The sequence below is a fragment of the Nannobrachium achirus genome (assembly GCF_963921795.1).
Source record: "Nannobrachium achirus genome assembly, chromosome: 6".
Taxonomy (NCBI): Eukaryota; Metazoa; Chordata; class Actinopteri; order Myctophiformes; family Myctophidae; genus Nannobrachium; species Nannobrachium achirus.
Genome location: NC_137815.1, coordinates 66,902,340 through 66,925,017, shown reverse-complemented (window position 1 = coordinate 66,925,017; position 22,678 = coordinate 66,902,340). Strand labels below are relative to the sequence as shown.

The following is a 22,678-nucleotide window of genomic DNA, read 5'->3' as shown; positions in this document are numbered from 1 at the left end:
GGGGTTATTATACAGATGCAGCCATTATAGAAGTCCCACTTTTCCAGTGGTAAGTGTTGCATACTGTTGCACTGTTGGTTGGATCCCAGGAGATATTACTAAGGAAATGTCTAATGTTGTTCTCTTTCTCAGTGGCCATGTTCTGGGACTGTTCTGGGAATTACAGTATGGCAACTATTTGTTTGCGTGACTTGTGCGTTTACCTATTTACATGAATAGTTTAGTTATTTGTTTCACTTTGTTCTCTCTTTTGAGAAGAGGAAAAAAAGGCTCTGTGCTGTGGAAACTGCTGTGTAACTGTGTGCTAATGTTTATTCGGTGAGAACGTACATTTCAGGCATTGGCCTAACGCTCTTTTGATTTTGGCTATCTTACACATTGCCTATAGGCCAAGGGTCTTCAACAGGGGGTCTGGGACCCCTAGGGGTCCTCAGAGTTACTACAGGGGGGCCTCCAAATCTTGTGTGATAGATTTTTTTCCCTTTTTTATATTAACCACTTGAACCCTAGTGTCCTTATTCTGAGAACTTTAGCCAAAAATAGCAGATCTACAACCACTTGTAGATCGGCTATTTTTTGGCAAAGAGGTTTGGTGTAGAGTGGAAAAAGAGCAGACTAAGTACAGAGTGAAAGGTCAAGTTCATTATGTATTGACGGTCCAAGTGGTAAATATCTGAAAACACAAATTGACATGAATCCAAAATACACTGATGATTGTGCTGTCAAACGATGAAACTATGAACAGGTTGTGGGGGTCCCTGCTTCATCTCGCTCTCAACTAAGGGGTCCTTGGCCTGAAAACGTTGAAGAACCATGCTATAGGCAATGTGTAAGATAGTTAAAAGCAACATGTCGGCAGACATAGATCACAGATGTAGGCAATGCCCATAAATGTAAATGAATCAAAGGACAGTAAACATCTAGAAATACTCTTCCTACGAAACAGTGTGGGCTTGCATGTAACACCATGTATGGGCTTAAAGATCTACCCTTTGGCTGGGCCCTGCCTTTGTACTGTGGAGGAGAACTTGATAGATAAATAATGAAGATAACATACGTGGGAGCCCACAATTAACTACAACGATTTAGTCAGAATTGCAGTGTCTGACTAGCCTAGTTCCAGACCCTGAATCGCTAGCCACACCCCTTTAATTGTTTTGTTTCTGCGATTCAGGTCTAGAATCGCTCTCAATGAGGAGGCCTGCCTCGGTTGAAAATCCAAACGGGCGAATCAGCGTTGTGAATCAGCGTCTTGTGATCAGCGTGGGTGGGGGTTTCCCAGAACTCATGTGTGTTTCCAAGTACATCAGCGCCGCCGCCGTACCGTATCGCACATCGTGTCGCGGTAAAATGCGGTAAATTGCGGTAAAATGCGATCATATCGATCTCGCTATGAAACACCAGTAGCAGGCATGTTATGTTGTGTTTGATTACTAGTTCGTAGTGCTCCTATTCTGACTGTTTCTTTGGTTAGCAAGTAGCACTAGCAAGCAACAGGTTAGCCACTAGCCAGCCAGGCACACATAACAACACTATGTCATGTGTTGGTCGGTGAACCAATCGCTGAACAGTGCCTCATTTCGGCAACGCCCATCCCTGCAAAGGCTGTGGGCGGAACTGACTTCAGACTGAATAATGAAGTGAAACGAAATGTCAATTCAGGCTGAGTGTCAGGCTAGTGTCTGACACAAAGATGACCTGAGAGAGCTGCAGGGATCTCCATATTATGGGCATAAAAGGCTGACACATCACCGTGACATCACATGGTGACATCAAAGTGATGTCAGATACTCAGAGCAGGCATCTCCATATATGGGCATAAAAGGGATTGTATGTATGATGTCAGATGACAGATTCCATATATGGCCAAACAGATGGCCAAGACAGATAGGGCGAGGTCGCTTTTCGGGTCGCTTTTCACCCTTATGCATCTTACTGGTTGTATTGTATAGACACATCCATGGATATGCATACACAGATACTTGCACTTGCAAACTATCTCTCTCTCTCTCTCTCTCTCTCTCTCTCTCTCTCTCTCTCTCTCTCTCTCTCTCTCTCTCTCTTGCACACACGTAACGCACACACACGCACGCCCACATGCCCACACACCCACCCACACACACACACACACACACACACACACACACACACACACACACACACACACACACACACACACACACACACACACACACACACACACACACACAATAAGTGAGAACTCCTTGGAGGTTGAGATGCTTTTAGCCTGTTAGAAATGATTCATATTTATGCCCTGGTGGTATCATCACCACAGATCAGGGACAGCTCAGCAGTAGTGGGGACAGTGAGGGAAGCTGTGAGCTGCCTGTCAGCTTGGAGACCATACTTAAGCCCTTTGCACACAGGACAGTTGCGTTTTTTTCGTTTGCGGCATGAATAAAACGCATTGGATTTGGTGTGCAAGGCTGTGCGGAATCGGCGCTGCGGATCCAAAAAGGAGTCATAAAAGGAGTGATGAGTTTTTTACCGCATGCGACAAGACGCACGAATCGAACTGGTTTCGATCGAGAAAAAAACGCACGGCGGCGGCCACTCGTCGCACGGCTAATTCGGAGCCGGTGTGCATGAGGTCATAGAGAATCATTGTTTTCTTTTCAAAAAATTATATTGTCCGTTTTATCCGTGCGGTTAAACGCGCCTGTGTGCAAAGGGCTTTATTATAGAGAGAATGGAAAGGTGATTTGGAACAAGCTCTTAAGATAACCGTTTTTTGCAAAGGGCCATTGTAAAAAGATTAGAATGACAACGTGGAAGAGAAAAAGCTGTCAGACATGATACAAGTGATACAAATGTGCTACGGACATTGTGATCTTTTACATTGGCGCTCCCAGAAACACGTAGAATTTGTCACTGCAATACGCTGAGATACATTCTAAAATGTACATCTTTATTTTCATTATTTCATTCTTCAGTCTTTACATTTTACTCATTTAATATTACTTATTACTCAATATTACCAGATGTATGGAGAACTGGAATGACTGGAGGAGACAATGTTAATTTGCTTAATAAACTTCAAATGTGCCTGAGTCTGTTCATATACAGTAATTATGAGTCTCCCCAGGGTGTTTTTGCCACTGTATACAGTATCTGTAATGCACATACAGTACTCTGCATTTACCCACCCTATAATCACTAGGAGCAGTGAGCATTCTACGGCGCTCGGGGAGCAATTAGGGGTTAAGAGTCTTGCGTCACATTGCTAGCCTGGCCTGGAATCGAACCTGCGACAACCAGGGCCTCCCAGGCAGGCTCACTAACCACTCAGCTGTGGCCTAAAGCTACTGTATATACTGTAGGGGGTACTTGGAGAGATCTGTCTCATCACTTTTTTCAAGTTAATTTCCTGGTGATGACTCTTTAAGGTGATACAGCCTCTGCCCAGATATTTAAAGAGGCCGGTGCCATAGTGTTGTACTTCTTCTGTTTTGTATGTGTCTATGGAGTTAACATTACTCTAATAGACCCCCAGGTGTGGTTTTAATATGCAAATATGTATTCCCTGTGTATTTGTGGTTTCTTCCTGAAAGCTGAAAGCCTCTGAGTCAAAAAGCCAGATCGAAAAACACAGGGAAAAAAAAAATCATGGAATTCTATCTTTAAAGCAACTCACCCTATCCACCGTTGTCCTGTTGATGTTAAAGGGGTATACAGTAGTTCCTCACCTTCTTCCTACAGTATAAGCCATTGGTTCTCAACCTGTGGGTCGGGACCCCCAGGGGAGTCCCCAAATTATTTTGGGGGGTCCTCAGACGATGAACTAATTGTGCAACATTGTTTTCTCACAAACAAACCAACAAAGTTTAAGTGTATAGAGGCTATCCTCAAATTTCTAAAGTGACTTTTTAATACTTCTAAAATGACAAATTAAACACTGGCCAAATTGTCAAATATTAGAGGTAGAAATTTGCGAAAATAGCTACATCTACATCTACATGTTCTCAACGCCTCGCAAATAGAACCGTGTTAGACAAAATGTAATTCCTCGACTCTTAGTGCTCGTCAGGGTGGGGGGTCCCCGGTTAAAATATGATAATTTGGTGGGTCGCGGCCTGAAAAGGTTGAGAACCACTGCTATAAGCTACTAAAGTGTACTCTCATCTCCTTTGTTTTATTATCCACCTCTATTCACTAAGTACAGTATTTAATCAGTAAGTCACAAATATTACTTTGCTGAACTCTGACGTCTATTGCTTTTCTTTTCTCCTTTCCCCCCATAAGGGTTCGATCAGTACTTCATCTCACGGACTCTGGAGAACAACAGACGGAACGTTTGGTTCGCTGAGTACTGGGAGGAGAACTTCAACTGTAAACTCATGAGTTCCTCCAAGCGAGACGAGAGCAGTAGAAAGTGTACAGGTAAGGTGTGTGTGTGTGTGTGTGTGTGTGTGTGTGTGTGTGTGTGTGTGTGTGTGTGTGTGTGTGTGTGTGTGTGTGTGTGTGTGTGTGTGTGTGTGTGTGTGTGTGTGTGTGTGTGTGTGTGTGTGTGTGTGTGTGTGTGTGTGTGTGTGCGCGCAGACTGACTGACTGACTGACTGACTGACTGACTGACTGACTGACTGACTGACTGAGAGTGTGTGTGTGTGTGTGTGTGTGTGTGTGTGTGTGTGTGTGTGCACGCAGACTGACTGACTGACTGACTGACTGACTGACCCACCCCTAGGGGGTCCTCAGAGTTACTACAGGGGGTCCTCCAAAACTTTGTTCTCCTTTTTATATTAGACGCCTTTTTCACGTGAACCCTAGAGTCCTTGTTCTGAGAACTTTAGCCAAAAATAGCCGATCTACAAGCTCAGATCTGCTATTTTTGGCAAAGAGGTTTGGTGTAGAGGGGAAAAGAGTAGACTAAGTACAGAGTGAAACGTCAAGTTTATTAAGTACTGACAGTTCAAGTGGTTACATATCTGAAAAGACAAATTGACATGAAAATACACTGATAATTGTGCTGTCAAACAATGAAACTAGGTTCTGAAAAGGTTGTGGGGGTCCCTGCTTCATCTCTCTCTCAACTAAGGGGTCCTTGGCCTGAAAACGTTGAAGACCCCTGAGATAGAGATTACATTCATTTCAAATGCCTAATGAACACTATTATTGCACATCGACTTTACGTATACTCTTGTCCATTGACTTACAGTCTTGGCCTGTGTGTAAAGTAGAGCCACATTTACAGTTGTAAACAGAATCTCATGTCTCTTCTGTGTACAATCGATAGAGCAGTGCAATTAGCGGTTGCACCTTAATGAACACACTCTACAGGGAGCATTGATTAAAGGCACAAAATAACATTCTTTCCTTCATTCCCTCTAATTTAGTTTTATTTATTTACTTTTTTTATTCTGCTGCCCCCTCTCCTCTCCTCCTATCTCTTCCCTTATCCCTTCTCTGCATCTTCTCTGGTTTCATCCTAGCCTGGAACCAGACCAATCCGCCTGGGCAAAAAAAAAGAAAAACTTGCCCTTGGGGAATATGGGTCTGGCCCCACTCAATTGTGAATCCATTTCCGTCCCCCAAAGAATTGGGGAACCAATCAGTGCCAAGCATTGGTCTGGTCTAACCTATCATGTCCGGAGCCATTTATTTTAAACCACCCCTTGGAAATGAAAATTCTCTTTTATTACTTGCGCCATGCAGCAGAGTGTGCTAGAACTGCGTTCGGTGTTTCTGTCAAGTCTTCTGTGTATATATATGTACCAGGTCACACTTGCTGTTGGTTACGTTACCAAGAATGTTAGTCCCTCATTGGCTGTTGATATGCCAAGTCAACAAGGCTGCATTCTTGGTGAAGTCACCAACAAGTGTGACCTGATAGATGGATAACAAGGCACAAGTTGGCACCTCGGCCAACTTGTGCCGACTTACCTACCCATATACATAGAGACAGCACCGAACAGCCTTGGTGACGTCACCATCAACAGCCAATGAGGGCTTGCACGCTCTGCTGGCACACAAGTAGGCCATGCATGGTCACGAGTGCACAAGACGCAAGTTGGCACCTGGACAGAGTGCAGTCTGGTTTCTCATCTTCATGCTCCTGTAACTGCCTAACTGCATATTTCTCCAACATGACTTCCTGCCTGTTGTATAATTCTTCACCTCAAAGAAAATTGCTCACCTCAGCTCTTCTGAGCCTCTTAGAGCCAGGCCTTCAGTTGCATTTGTCCACGAAGCCTAGTTCTGGTCCAGAGCGGACAGACTGCTGACTAAAAGACTAGACCAGGATTTCTCAGCCCCTACGACGGCTCAACTTCAGTCAAAATAAACTAAACTACTTCACTACTCACCAAACCAAAGGTGGTTTTGCGTTGTTGAAAGTCTATTCTCTGCGGTGGGAAACCTCTCAGCACCCCACCCACTCTGTAAAATACATTATTTTTGTCATGAAATAAAACGCATCCAACTCGACCTCCGCTTATTTCCGGGTTGTGTCTGCGGTGGCCGCTGGGTGGCTCGAGGTGGGGGCGTTTTATTTCATGACAAAAATAATATATAATGCGTCAGTGCAGCTGACGCTCTGGACCAGAGCTACACGAAGCCCTGGTTGACACGGTGAAGCAGAGAAGCCTAGTACAGACAAAAATATGGCATACTGTATGGAAATAGACCATAGATCTCACAAAGTAAACAATGTGCATGGGCTGCCCATCCGCCCAGGACCGAAATCCACCACTGATTCACAACAATAATAATGAACCCATTCCCACAGTGTGTGGATACCCGGTATGATTGATTCACTCTGTGCTCCCAACGCAGCAGGCGTCATGGTGGTGACACATGCTGTCAGGCTGACTAGTTTAAGCCTTGAGACAACCCCTAATGAGTCAAACAAGACGGGGAGGGTGGGGGGGGTCCAGACAAGCTGTCTGTACTGGAGCTCTCACAAGCCTCTTAAAACCGTTGGGTGAAAAGTCGGGATGTCTTACTAGTCAGATGACGAACACAGATCGAGGCACGGTTATTTCTTGTTTGTTATATTTGGGAAAGAGCTGTGGCCTACTGGGATGGAAACAGTGTTTTTTTGTCCTCCCTCGACAAAGTGTTACCAGGCCATTAACTCTGTTTTAACAGCAGCTGGAAAGAGAGCAAAACCTTGTTCTCGCAGTCAAGGCTTGATTTATGCCTTTTGCGGAGGTGTTGTAGCTACTCTACTGTTTGTTGTAGGTGCTGCGTGTAGCAGGTGATATGCATAGGCTTTAGAGGGAGTATGGAGGTGAAGAGAAATTGGAATCGAAAAGGCTCCAGACTAATCAAAGTTAGTCTAGAATTATTGTTAGTCTATATTATTGTTTACCATGAGAAATGTCACAGCTTGTCCGTGTCCATGTAGAAGTGTACACATTAATTTTGTCAATGGGGAAACCCATAGACCGTAAACATATGTCATCATGATGTCATCATGCTCTGATGTCACTGTGATGTCAGGGGAACCACTCTACCAGAATGGGTTTGCTGCTCTGACATCACGTGCTGGCTTCACTGCGATGTCACACTAAAATAATCCCTTTTATGCCCATATATGGAGTTCCCTGATGTCATCAATATTAATGATGCCCTGTTAGAGATCCCTGTGATGCCAGGGGGAACAAATCCCTTGTATGCCCATATATGGAGATATGGAGATCCCTGTGATGCCAGGGGAACAAATCCCTGATGTCCACATCACTGTGGCGCGACCTCGCCCGCTTGTCACCCTGATGTGTCTTACTAGTAGACAAGATTACAGAAGAGGCAGAGATAGTGAGAGAAAACAATAGAAACCCTAGAAGCATACCATACTTAATCATACATTTTAAATTTAATGGGACCATAATTTCCACATCATGGTAATTGAAAGAAGACTTTAAACTAAACCTTAATCTACCGTTAAGTAATATTAAAGCAGCCACAAAGTACAGAATGACTCTTATGGGGACGACTATTGATGTGGTCAGAAGTGGCTTGGCCGCAATAATGACTTTGCAGTGAACAGTTAGTCATGTTGAGTGGCTTTGTGCATTTTATTGCCCTGGGGTGATTCATTTGGAAAGCTGGAATATCCTTTTGATGGCTGTTTGATTATAGTGTATTTATGTGCTTATTACATCAGCTGTCAGTTACTGTATTGTATCAAACATATGAGACACTGTACAGTTTAACACAACAAAATAGTGTATTAGTAAAGAGTTTATTTTGTGAGTCCAATATGCCTGCAGTTTGGACTGCTTGTGGAAAGAACAATTTCCATTATGTTTGACTCATTTATGTGAGCTATATGGTTATGATTATGTGTTGATTTATTGGTGCTACTGTACCTGAGGTGAATGAAGGTGATTACACCTCATATATAATCTCTGTATATCCACAAGCTCCTACTGTATGAGACTACAGTAACTGATACCCACCGTCGGCGTGAGCGTCTGGGAAACCGGGGATTTCCCCGCTGGGCCGCTAGGGGGAGTCCGGCGAGCGGGCCGCTGCAGGTCACTGCAGTGTTTCAATTGAAACGGGCCTCGGCCGTCAATGCGAATGATCGTCGTCCATCAGAAACCCCCATTGGGGCCCCCTTTCTGTAACGTGCTAGTTCTGCCTATGTCCTGTTGCCAGGGGGGACTCCGACTGCCAGTAAATCTCAGTCCAAATAAATGACGCTCATATGTGAATGACACTCTATCGGAAGCCCCCCTCAATGGGCCCCCTCTATCACGCTGTGCCTGTGAGCTGTGACGCTGCACACCGATTGGCTTCACTTTGTAATACGAGCTAGGCGCGCGGTTTAGTTGTTGATCAGGATGGACTATCAAAACAAGTTGTTATTAGTTAGAATACATCACAGAGCCTTTCAAACGAGAGAGCATTTGTGAGTAAAGTTGGCAAGTTGTTCAACCACTAATTAACAAGAATGCACGCTCATTTTAAGATGGCAACAACAAACATGGACGCAACACTGGTCTGTCGCATCCTATGGTCGCATCCAGTCAGATGAAACATGTCATGTGGACAGCTGGACACGTTAAAACGTTACATTGAATGGAATATATCTGAGGAGCAATTATGTCAACTTCCCCAAAAGGCTGTCCTGTCTTATTAAACCAGACGCTGGGACAGCATCCACTGCTTGTATTGTATCCACAATATAACTTGTGAGTATCCTAATTTATTACCTTAACATGTCACGCCAATGCGCAAATGGTAATGTGGCCTACAGTAATTAATGTACAGTATTTGTGCAAGTTGGCCCTACATTTGTGGATAGCCTATGCATTATGTTCAAACAGTTCAATCCAAAACATAATGCTTATAGTCCAGTAATTTTAGGCCAAAATTAGGCTAAACCTAAAACAAATTGCAATAGTAGCAAACTCAACTGATTCTGTATCCTCATTATATCCTTAGTGAGAGAAAAAAAGTCCCAAGGAATCCCATCAGGGCAAAGTTTTGAAAACGACCTACCTACCTTCACTTAAGCCCATTTTCCACTGGCCCAACTCCACACCACTCCACACCACACCGCCCACTTGTGCCAGGTTTTCCACTACAAGGACCTGGGTAGAGTGGTGTGAAAGTGGTACTAAACAGGGTACTAAAACGTATCCACTCTAGAGTAGGTCTGAGCTAGGCCAAATAGGGCCAAACACTTCATAATGACTGATCACTCACTGACTTTTCATTTAGACCACCAGGATATAGTTGTAATATGATAATAGATTCTATTGTGTTATAACCACTATTATAATCTATTATAGTGTATTTTAATTATCATAGTAATACATTAATACTTTATAATGTATTATAATCACAGTTATAATCCATTACAGTTCATTATAATTAGGATAGTTGTAATACAAATTTATATTGTATTATAATCACAGTTAAAAGGGTCAATTTGTTTCTTACCGATAGGGGTACTTTTTTGTAATGGAAAATGTAGATATTTTTATGTGGTGCGGTGTGGTGTGGTGTAGTGTGGTGTGGTGTGGTGCTAAAACTGCAGTCGAAAAGGGGCTTTACTATACACTATAATATAAAGGAAAAAATGACTCCCAAAAAAATCTGCTTTAAGTGGGATGTGAGGGATCAAACTAGGGGTTTTTAATTATTCGGAATCCATTGCAAGCATTTGTTTTGCACGAAAAACATTCATTGGGCAAGAAATGGCCACTCAAAATGATGGTTTAGTGATGAGTCATCAATTTTCACAGTCTTTTGGGGTCCGTTTTTAGTGTGGCGTTGGAACCGTTCATTTTGAGGAGGGGGTGCTCAAGTGAAAAATTGACAATTAATTAATAATGCTCAATTTTGACAATTAATTAATAAATAATGCTCAAAATTTTTTTGCTCGCACGCTACGCGCGCTCGCATAGGGCCGGTCTGATGCATATCCCAGGGCTGAAAATTCCTCCCACACCGAGCCTGCTGATACCTACGTGTGATTGGTGGAGAGAGAAAGGAAAGGTGACAGTCCTGCAGGCGGTGACATCTGGGACTGAGATATTCCACATCGTCGTTGTCGGATGAAAACCTTGTATGTCCAAAACCGTTTGTTTTGCATTTATCATTTAAAAGATTTTAAACTAGTGAAAACAGCCGATCTACAAGCACACAACGCCTCGCGGTGCGAGGCGTTGTGTGCTTGTAGATCTACTTTTTTCACTACTTTAGTGCGACAGTCTTGTAAGATGAAGCAGGAATTTACTTTGTGAAAAAAACATACACATTTGAAACTTGGAGATACAAGGTTTCCTCCCGACAACGACGACATGGCTGTGTGGATGTGTAGGCCTACTGTACAATGTACAGAACAGGAAAACATTTTCTTTTGTTATGAACCAAACCTAGTACCTAATACTAGTACTTAAAGGAGTAGTTCACCCCCAAAAAAACTTTTTTTTCTAGTGATTACTCAAGCCATGGAGAGTTTAATAATATTTTTAGTTTTTTGTTGTATTGCTAATACAAAAATGTCATTAAAACGAACAAAAAAAAGTACCCTGACGGTTTCCCCATCCACTGCCATCCATTTGGGTCCCCATCCGGAATCAATGGGGGTAGATTTACTATAATAACATTTTTGTTTTCTCCATGGCATGAGTAATCAATAGAAAAAAAGATATTTTAGGGGTTGAACAACTACTCCTTTAAATATCCAGAGAGTCAGTGTTGTAAGTAACTTCATACTTTTACTCAAGGACATTTTGAATTCTGTACTTGTAGTTAGCGACCTGCACAGTTGGATTTGGCATAAAACAGACTTTTTTGTTTTGAAGCAAAATATTGCATAAGTACTGTACTTATGTAAGTACAATGTTTAGGTATTTGTACTTTACTTGAGTATTTCCAATTTCCAATATGTTTACTTCTACTCCTCTACATCTCAGATATTGTGCTTTTACTCCGCTACAATTATTTGAAAAATTAGTTACAAGTTATTTTGAAGAATTTTAAGATATAATTGTGTACAAATCTATGAATAGACAATTACATGTATTGTCTCTGGTATGTACTGTATTCAGGAAGAGCCTTTTGGTGAAAATATTGAAAACAGCAGACGTCCAAGCTCACAACGCATCGCTCTGCGACACATTGTGAGCATGGAGGTCTGCTATTTTCAATAATTCTTTCAACATAAGAAGCTGCATTAAGTTCAGGAGTTTGGACAAGGTAATTCTCTTGAATGCTGCCTTCAGGTATGGCATGGAAAGAGGGGCATTTGCATTTCTTTCACCATGGTAAAAATTGCATTCATGGTCTGGAGAGGGCACTTTTTTACAGACAGATAAAAGGGCATGGGGCTCAAGCCCCCTTTGATGTCTATTTGTGCACGTACCTGACCTGGATGTAGCTCTAGGGTTGTGGGATAGCATGGCAAATTCTCTCATAACTATGGCAGCTTTGTGTCTTTAGCCTGCTATCCAAAAAAACTATTTATTTACAACCTGGCACATTGCTCCGTCCATTTGTTTCCTGGATATCAATGTTACGGCTAGAGAGGCCAAATTAAAGCCAATGGGGAGTAAGACTGTTTCTGCCTGCTATCTGCTCTTAATTTAACATTCGTTTAAAGTATTTACCAGGTACAGGGAGTCCAATATCCCTGTACCTATTTGCCCGGTACAGGTAATCACCTTCATGGGGAAAATACACTATACACATTTTCTGGCTAAAATCAGATGCAAAACAAGCAGGCATGTGCACACATAGACATCAAAGGGGGCTTGAGCCCTTGCCCTTTTAACTGTGTGTAAAAAGTGCCCTCTCCAGACCATGAATGCAGTTTTTACTATGGTGAAATTAAATGCAAATACCTTCTTTCCATGCCGTACCTGAAGGCAGCATTCAAGAGAATTAGCCCTTCGCTATGCCCCTCCTAAAGCCGTCCTTGTCCAATGCCAAGTTAGCAACAGGTTACTAACGCAGCTGACTTGGCAAGCTGCCATGGCGGCGCGCATCGCTGTACCGCGAGTCTGGCTGCTAGATAGAGATGGGATTTATGGTTCTCTGAAGTGAACCGGATCTCTGAGATCCGTTCCTTTCAAAGAGCCGTTCAAAAGACTGCCTCATTTTAGTTACTGGTTACTTTGTAGATTTTGATTATGATTGTAAATCACTTCCACCCAAATAGGCCTATACATTTTTGCCATTGGATACATTTCTGGCATTTGAAAATAGGTGATCTACAAGCTCACAATGTGTCACGTTGCAATGCATTGTGAGCTTGTAGATCAGCTATTTGCAAATGATTTTTCTACATTTTACTCATTGGAAAACCTGTGAAACAGGACATTCTGCATAATGAGTAGGCTACGTTCTAATATTGGTAGGCTAATTTAAGTACATTTTGATACCAATACTATTTTACTTTTACTCATTAATAAAACACAAAATATTAAGTACATTAATAACATTCCAAACTTGATTGCAGTATTGATATGTTTACCTAAGTAAATATATTTAGTACTTTTCCCAACACTGTTCATTAGAAAGGAACGGCTCCCTACTGTGAACCGAATTATATCGTTCATTTCAAAGAGCCGTTCAAAAGACTCGATTCGTTCGCGAACGTCCCACCCACTCGCTTCCGTGTCACAAACACTGAAACAAAAACAGAACGGATTGCACTGACCTACACAAACCCACTGGAATAATTTAGGAGCACTTCATGAGAAAATATAACTGGTAACACTTGTGTACTGTATGTTAATCTGACTTTAGTATAGGCTATTGTTTTCTTCCTAGACGTGCGTTTGAGGCAGGTTACTTAGTCTGCAGCTGGGTGCTATTGCTGCACGCCGCCATGGCAGCTTGCCAAGGCACCCGCCTTAGTAACCTGTCGCTAAACGTGGCATTGGGCAAGCACGGGTTTAGGAGGGGCATAGCGAAGGGCTAATTGCCTTGTCCAAACTATCTTGAACTTGAATGTGTCTTATGTTGAAAGAATGTCCCTCTCTGTATAGAAATCCATGCCGTTACGCCACATAACCAGTATTGACTTGATTATGCTTCGTTCAGTGTGGTGTCAAGCACTCGATATTTTCACCAAAATCCCCCCCCCCCCCCCCCCCCCCCTTTAGCCAGTATGAGGATAATGTATACACATCTCTAGCCAGCAGTTAGTATGAGGATCATTTCTACACATCTCTAGCCAGCAGTTAGTAGGATAATGTATACACATCTCTAGCCAGCAGTTAGTATGAGGATCATTTCTACACATCTCTAGCCAGGGGCAGTGACAGGAGAAAGCTCTGCTGTTTGGATGAGGTTAACGCTGAGGTCCCTTCAGAGCCACTGGTGTTGGGATAACATTATGCTCACAGGGTCTAGTGGGGAGTCCCACTGTACAGGTGTGTGTGTGTGTGTGTGTGTGTGTGTGTGTGTGTGTGTGTGTGTGTGTGTGTGTGTGTGTGTGTGTGTGTGTGTGTGTGTGTGTGTGTGTGTGTGTGTGTGTGTGTGTGTGTGTGTGTGTGTGTGTGTGTGTGTGTGTGCGGGCAGGTGGGCGTGCGTGCGATCCTGATTTATACTTATAGTCATACAATAGTGTCTCTCAGTGGTTATGCTGACCTGCAAGGTGTGGAGGGTTTTTTGATGGAATCATAAAGAGGCAACCCGAAAAATAGCAATCAGTGTTGAAAGTTCCAGTTATGTGAGAAATATTCAGGGTAACTACTACTGTCAGTGCAAGGGATATGTTGTACTGTATAGCTCAACAGAGAACCAGAGAACCAGAGAACAATATGCTTGCTCTCACAGTTTCACAATTCCTGTATCCAGGGGTGTCACAAGGGGGGGGGGGGGGGGGGGGGGGGGGGGGACTTAGACTGAGTTACTAGGGCCCAATGTGGAGGGGCCTTAATTATTTTATACTTTAGCTATTGGAAAATAGCAGATATACAAGCGCGCTGTGATCTTGTAGATCTGCCATTTTTGAAAAGTTGTGAAAATGTGCAAATATTTGAATACGTATTCAAATATTGAATACGTATAGTATTTTGAGATGGGGGTCCGTATATACATATAATTTTGGGGGTCCTTCACATGAAAACATTTGAGCACCACTGACATAGGTTTTTCAAAAAACCGTTGAAGGATTTGAAATATTCAGATTCCGCACACATTTTCAGGATTTTTCAAAAATAGCAGATCTACAAGCTCGCAGCGCGGCAATCGGTGCCACACTGTGAGCTTGTATATCTGCTATTTTTCAATAGTTAAAGCACAAAATGTGAGTGAATCCTTGTACCCAGGGCCCAGAATTTGGTGTGACACCCCCTGCTCACAGTTTCACAATTCCTGTATCAATGGCAACACACAGTAGTTATGGACTACACTGCTATGTGCAGGGGCCGTCATGCAATCCCTCTTGTTGGTGGTGGTCCGTCCTTCAGCAGAAGAAATAGTGATGCAATTTTCTGCAATTTCGAATGACGTGGAAGGATTAACTTAAAACTTAACTAAATACGTGTTTTGTAGTAGTAATCTCCCAACATTATAAACAAAAGACCACATAGCGAGCTCAGCCCGCTCATGACTCACACGGTCGGACTGTAAATTAGCCAGTTCTCCTGTGCATTCCGGTGTTCAATACTAAAGTGCATGGGTCTACATCCTGCAAATATAGAAGGACAATATGAGTCATGAGAATCCGGGAGGATTACAATGAGTGAATGTGGAGGTTTGCTCAAATGAATACCAAATATCTATTAAAGCATGCAATTTCACAACTGGTGTTCACACAAAAGCCTGGGGAGGTGTATAACATGGTCCCAGAATTGGAACTATTGGTGCTGTTATGGTTATTAAGAAGTACCTGCACACTTATTCATTCACATCTACACTCCTGTTTAACCTTCCATCTCGGGCTCACCTTACCTACCGCTAATCACAAGCGTGGGATTGGCTCACGCCGGTAGCTGACAGAGTACAGCATCTTGCAATGGGCCTGGTGTACTAGACACACTACACCACTAAGATACCCATGTACCTGATGAAATACTTCCAAAATATTATATAGGCAATCTATCCTCTTGGGTAGTCCGAATCATATGCAGTATGATAAACATGTTATAAACACATTAATTAATGCCACTCAACAAAATAATATCCCTCGATATCACATAAAAGCTCAGACTGAACAATTAACTTATTTTCAAACTGCCATAAGATTGACACATGTATCACATGCACCTCTTACACATTCAGCAGAAATACAATCGTCTGTCATTTTCTAAATAGGATGAGAATGTACTTATCTAGATAGACATGATTTCAAAACTAAATGTGACATTCATATTTAGGCAAATGCAGGGGTTGACACTAAGGTCTCAGAGGCACTTGCCCAAAAAGTAAATTGTTCATTTTAAAATGATTGGTAAGATTTTAATTACCGCTCAATTTAACACTTATTTCTTTACTTTCTGGGGCTGTGCTATGACAAATGTCATACCTCAATGCCTCCAAATCCAAATACCTACATAGCTATGATTGAATATGTCTATGGTTTCACACTTTTTACATTCCACAGACCAGAAGACACAGCACGCTGGCCACGTTCATGTGTTTAGACAGATATCTCCTGTTGTGTTTATTGACGGTTGCGTCCCCTCTCAAATTAGCACTTGCCCGGTCGGCGGGTACACATTTCCATTCCTAAACCTGCCATTCCTACGCACTGCCATTCCTACAGAGGCCGTGACCACCTAAACCAAACCCTAACCCTAACCCTAACCTCAGTAGGAATGGCAATGGGTAGGAATGGCAGGTTTAGGAATGGAGAACTGCCCCCGGCCAACCTGAAAGCAAACTTCACCTGCCCGAAGGTTTTATTTACCTGCCGGGGGCAGGTGGGCAAGCCTTAGTGTCAATCCCTGGGCAAAAGTATTCTTCCAGTGGTGTTAGACAGGCGGTGGTACAGTATCAGTTCACTGAGCTACTGCACAGTGAACATATCCCAGTATCTCAACTATCTATCACCACCTAGAACTTTACATTATTGAAACAAGTGTTTGGCATGTTTGGTTCCATGTCTGAGCTCTGATTTGCGATGCAACAGACATCACGCTATTAGCCGCTTGGCTAGTTTTCCAGCTTAAGTTTTTATAATGCTGATTATTATTTGGAAGCAATACTAATAGTATGTCTCCCTGTTCACTCCTAATTTCATTCATCCCTGGTTTGTCACTTTAATTTTTATTCCATCTTTGTTGCTTTTTTTAGGAGACATGAAGAATATACAGGAGCACGTACTACCACCCTCTTCTTTATTTCTTCTTGATGGGTTTGACAGGAGGCAAAACTTTTGATTGGAATTTCAATTAATTTAAACACAAGCTGTTCTATGCTGCAACTCATGCTGCATTCACAGATCCGGGCAGATGGTACATTCAGCCTTTCTTTGACGGTTTCACCCTCCTACACAATTATCTCATTTGACTCTAAATTTGTTTTAGTTTTTTGTTGAGCCTTATGCCACTTGTTGTAAGTTTGACTAGGTTTTAAAATGATTTGATTAAAGGGATTATTATCTACCTTTCTGCTTATAGCCCCACAGCTGCTGAGGTTGGAAAAGTTAAAGTTGGAGTTAGGGATTTAAGTACTATAGGTATGTATGGCAGAGCTGCAGGCAACCCACTGCACCAAAGAAGCTAGCTCCGTTAACAGAGCAAGTTACGACCATACAGGGGGCCACTCTCCAAGTCATGACCATGCAGATAAGATGCCAAGGGCCTGGAGGTGGTTACGTGACCACGTATCCAGTGGTGTTCCACTACAGCCATAGACCTGTTAAACCTATACTTTCAATCCGGAATGGCATCTGTGTCATTTTAGATGTTGCTATACATTAAAGCAATATTATTATACTTATATTACTAGTAAGACGCCACAGTGATGTAGACATCAGGGATGTGGACATCAGGGATCTCCATATAGGGATTCTGTTAGTGTGACATCACAGTGAAGCCAGAGTATGATGTCAGAGCAGCAAACCCATTCAGCAACCGAAGACCATAGCATAGCTCCACAAAGGCAGTGCACTGCGGCTCTGTGCATTCAAGAAATGAAAAGGAATGACTTCTCGATGACTTCTCTACAGGAGCCGTCACCGCCCACCTTCCAGTGCACATATAGGGTCTGGCCCTACACGTACATATGATTTATATGTAAGGAGCATATTGAAGTCCATTATCAGCATAGAGAAAGACAGTTGGTGCTCGGGTGGACACATAAGCACACTCATCCTGTATGTTGACAGTTTACTGTACCGTCTGCGTGCGCACACACATACAAACACACGCACACACCGCACGGCACACACACACACACACACACACACACACACACACACACACACACACACACACACACACACACACACACACACACACACACACACACACACACACACACACCAATACGGTTACAGAGTGAGGGAATGTGGGAGTTACTGTAGCTCTGTATTCAGAGTGTCTTTGACCTCATTTAGTTTCTGTCAATCGCTGCAAGCCTATCTAGTTTCCATGCCTGCATGCATATCTCTGCTTCCCAGGCACGCTGCACACACACACACACACACACACACACACACACACACACACACACACACACACACACACACACACACACACACACACACACACACACACACACACACACACACACACACACACACACACAGTGTGCTGCCATTGTTACATACACAGCCAGGGTACATGTGCAACTGCAACAGGATGCACAGTGAGAGGGAAAGTGGAGGCACAACATGCAACACATGCAGGTCAAGAGCCAGACTTGAACTGGTGACATTTCATGAAGTAAACAGCAACAACTTACAGCAGGAGTTCCTGTTGTGTGGATAAGTCTATTGTTAGATTGTCACTGTCGGACAGAAACCTCGTATCCCCAAGTTTCACATTTGAACGTTTTTCTGTAAAGCAAAGCCCTGCATGCTTCACCACACAAGATTGTCGCACAAAACTACTGAAAATAGCAGATCTACAAGCACACAGCGCCTCGCACCGATAGATAGATTGTTGTAGATCGGCTATTTTCACTAGTTTAGATCATTTTTAAATAAATAATAAAACAAACGGTTTTGGACATACAAGGTTTTCACCTGACAACGACGAGATAGATCTCTCCGTGGGAACCAAGAAATTGCTTTATTTTCTTAATTATTAATACTACAGTAGAACATCAGGGCCATGAAAGTCGTTATATATATACTGTATATATATTTATATATATTTGTCTTTTAGAAAAGACAATGGGAGAGAGAGAGAGGCATGGGAAGGAGAGAGATTATAAAGATAATTTGAGATGAAACGGAAAGGAGTGTTCATATGAACATTGTGGAGAAGGAACGACATGCGAGAGACAGCGTGCAGATACTGTAAAAGAGGAGAGAGAGAGAGAGAGAGAGAGAGAGAGAGAGAGAGAGAGAGAGAGAGAGAGAGAGAGAGAGAGAGAGAGAGAGAGAGAGAGAGACCCAACGAAGTGAATAAAAAACTCTCAATCTGATCTCACTCTTTTCCCCAGTCGTCTTATCCTTTCTGGTCTTGAGCCCGGCAGGTTTGATGAGGCGGATGGTGGATCATAATGAACACAGCTCAAAGTGATTAGTGGCCCTGAGACCCGAAGCGATTAGTGCTTGTCTACAAGTCACGGAATGGTGACAATCGTTTAGTCGAACACATCAACACACCTTGTGCTCCTCTTCACTCTTTGTTTATCTGCCCTCTTACCATTCTCTCTCTCTCTCTCTCTCTCTCTCTTTCTCTCCCTCTCTCTCTCATTTGATATCGTCGTTGTCGGGTGGAAATCTTGTATGTCAAAAAACGTTCATTTTGTATTTATCACCTTAAAAATGATTTAAACTAGTGAAAATAGACGATATACAAGCACACAAGGCCTCGCACCGCGAGGCGTTGTGTGCTTGTAGATCTGCTATTTTCACTAGTTTTGTGCAACAGTCTCTGGTGACGAAGCAGGGCTTTAACTAAAAACATACAAATTTGAAACTTGGAGATACAAGGTTTCTGCCCGACAGTGACGATATGAAGCAATGGTAGCTAATTAACTTTGAAAGGCGTTTTGGATATTGGCGAGGATCAAAAGGAAATCTGGAGCACAGAGACATTGCCACAGAGACATGGTTTTTGTGCATTCCATGCTCCACACATGGCTGTGTCGGTTCATGTCAAAACAAAGCTGAGCTGAGCCCCAGGCTCTCACTTCAGCCTCTCACAGTCCTGAATAATTTATTCTATTTCCTTCATTCTTCGTGGCACTGCGTGTTCATTTCATGTTGGCATTATTCATTAGTGCACAATAAATCCTCAGTTTATCTACCGGTATTACAGTATGGACCCAATGGACCCTTACGGATCCATTTGGTTTTGCATTGCATTGCAGATGTCCTCATGCACAGGTCATTTCACGCTCAAGTCTATTTACTCCTGGGGGACTCCAGTCAATAAGGTATATCTTCAACAGGGGGACCCCCTCCAAATCTTTGTGTGATATACACTAACCACTTGAACCCTAGTAGGTATCCCTATTCTGTGTGGAACGTTAGCCAAGAATAGACGATCTACAAGCTCACAACGCCTCGCGCTTCGAGGCGTTGTGAGCTGCTATTTCCAATATTTTTTAAAGTGTTTGAAAATATATGAACATTTTTCAACATGGAAACGATCATGACGATTATGACAACATAATCACGATTATGTCAAATAATTGCAATTAGACGATTATGTATTGTGACAGGCCTAATTGGAATAATAAAACAAACGGTTCACAAGAAATATGCAGCCAAGTTAAATTATAATTTATATATCTTTAGTTTCCTAATTTAAGAAAAGTCTTGTGCATATTATACAGTACTACTGCACATTTTATTCAATACACAAATCCCTCAAAAGCATCTATTGTACAGTATGTTGCATTTCTCTGTCCTGATACATCCCTTTACTTGGTCTTGCGTTCTTTAAGAGCAGGCCACTTACTACAGCATCGCACAATGCATGCTTTATCTTTCTTTCTCATTTGGAATCTGAGCCCTGCATGTTCTGCAGTGTGTCTGAAACTAAGCTGACCTCTCTTTGAATGTGAATTTCCAAGGTGAACAAGCAATGATACATGCAGTGTATTAGATGAGAGGGGAGCGATAACATGGTTATTAAAGTGTCTCGATAAGCCTGGCAGTGTGATATGCACTCCATTCCATCACGCTTCTGCCGAGCCACAAATCTGATTATGAGTCAATGCCATTACACCATTAGATAGTATTGTCACCACTGTGAAAAGCACTGTGATGTTTCAGTTGTTCAGTGGCGTAGCCTACAGTGGCAGTGTCATCATATTCATATTCCTGTTTTCTGGACACATACTGTATAAAACCTGCTTGCCTAAGATTGAATCCCCTCCACCTCCTCTATGCTTTGGTCTAATATAAGTCAGGATACATATTATAGGATACTTAATGTTATCTCTTTTCCTACATCTGGCTTTGTCTGTTTGTCCCGTTGGTCAAATGGTGTCTGTTTGTACGTATGGCCAGGGTCACATAATTGACCAAGCTTGACGGGACGCTTAATGAAATTAACTAATTTACTGTCTCACCCGATAATCCAGAGAAAATCCCTATGTTCTTCTCCGCCGGACCCGATAAACCAGAGAATTTAATATGATTTAATCGCTATAAAACATGTAAAAGTATAATCGCTGTTTATCGCGAATCGGGCTCTAATCGCCCGCGGTCGCGGTCGCAAAAGGCAAGTCCTTGATTATGACTATATGATTATTATGGCTGCCTCTCATGTTTTTTACAAATCTAACCCTAGCCTATTCTAATATTATAGTAAAGCTCTTTGGGAGCAGAGCTGGACCACATGAGGACACTGGCAAAGACATGTTAATTCATCTCACTGTGTGTGGTTGCCTCTGGCTCTGGGAGAACCTTAAATCATCATCAGCTCTCCGAGGAAAGAAAGCAGGGCGGTATTGCAGTAATTGGGTAGCTCTTCTAAATGATGGCTCTGTCATTTCGTATTGCACAGCAATTAGAAAGTAATCTAATATGTATGGTGATGGTTATGAGTTGATACACATGAAATGGAAATCATACCAAAATAGGGACTGGACAGGGTGGCGGTTGCTCAGGGCTAGAGGCCGGCCGCCGAACAGGAGGGTTCCCTGTAGGGTTCCCAGTTCGATCCCGGGCTCCCTCAGAGTTGGTGTCGACTGTCCAAGTGTCCTTGATCAAGACACTGAACCCCTAATTGCTTCTGATGAGCAGGATGGTGCCTTGCATGGTTTCCTCTGCCATCGGTGTATGAATGTGTGTGTGACTGGGTGAATGTAATGCACAATCTATGCAGGGGCATCACAAGGGGGGTGAAAGTGGGACTGAGTTACTAGGGCCCAAGGTGGAGGGGCCTCAATTATTTTATACTCTAACTATTGAGAAATAGCAGATATACGAGCTCACAGCGCCACACTGCAAGCTTGTAGATCTGCTATTTTTGAAAAGTCGTGAAAATGTGTGCAAATCTTTGAATATGTGTATTTTTTCGCAAAAGACATTGAAAATATCGGCGCTAGCCTAGGACAATTGACTCAATTGTTCTCTCCCCCCCCCCCCCCCTCTCTCTCTCTCAGGCCAGGAGAGGATTGGAATTGATTCTAAGTATGAGCAGGAGGGCAAGGTGCAGTTTGTGATCGATGCCGTGTACGCCATGGCCCACGCCCTCCACAACATGCAGAGAGACCTGTGTCCTGAGTACTCTGGCATCTGCCCTGACATGGACCTGGCTGGGGGGAAGAAGCTTCTTAAATACATCCGCAATGTCAGCTTCAACGGTGAGTGGATTCATTGTCAATGCACATTGCACACCTACCTACACCAGTGGTTCTCAACCTGTGGGTCGGGACCCCAGGGGGGTCCCCAAGTTATTTTGGTTACATTTGTGTCCAGACACAAATGTAACCATTTTAACCAATGAAAAAAAAAAAAAAAAAAGAAAGAAAAAGTTTACAGATTTTTCCAAAATGATGACAATCTACAATCTCACAACGCTGTGACGTGTGACTTTGTAGATATTCTACTTAGTATTTTCATCAGGCGACCTCTAAGTATGATGAACTAGGCCACTAGGGTTTCCCAAAGTGG

At 42.7% G+C, this 22,678-nt stretch overlaps 1 protein-coding gene across 1 annotated transcript in view; it reads left to right on the top strand.

Annotated features, from left to right (window-relative positions):
* LOC308287593 (metabotropic glutamate receptor 7-like) overlaps window positions 1-22,678 on the top strand; it is a gene marked incomplete at its 5' end in the record, with an annotated part of 266,695 nt that overhangs the window by 128,214 nt on the left and 115,803 nt on the right. The window contains 2 exons of the mRNA XM_080728818.1: window positions 4,264-4,406; window positions 22,173-22,368. Coding sequence (XP_080584944.1) covers window positions 4,264-4,406; window positions 22,173-22,368 — 339 coding nt within the window. The remainder of the gene's footprint in view (window positions 1-4,263; window positions 4,407-22,172; window positions 22,369-22,678) is intronic.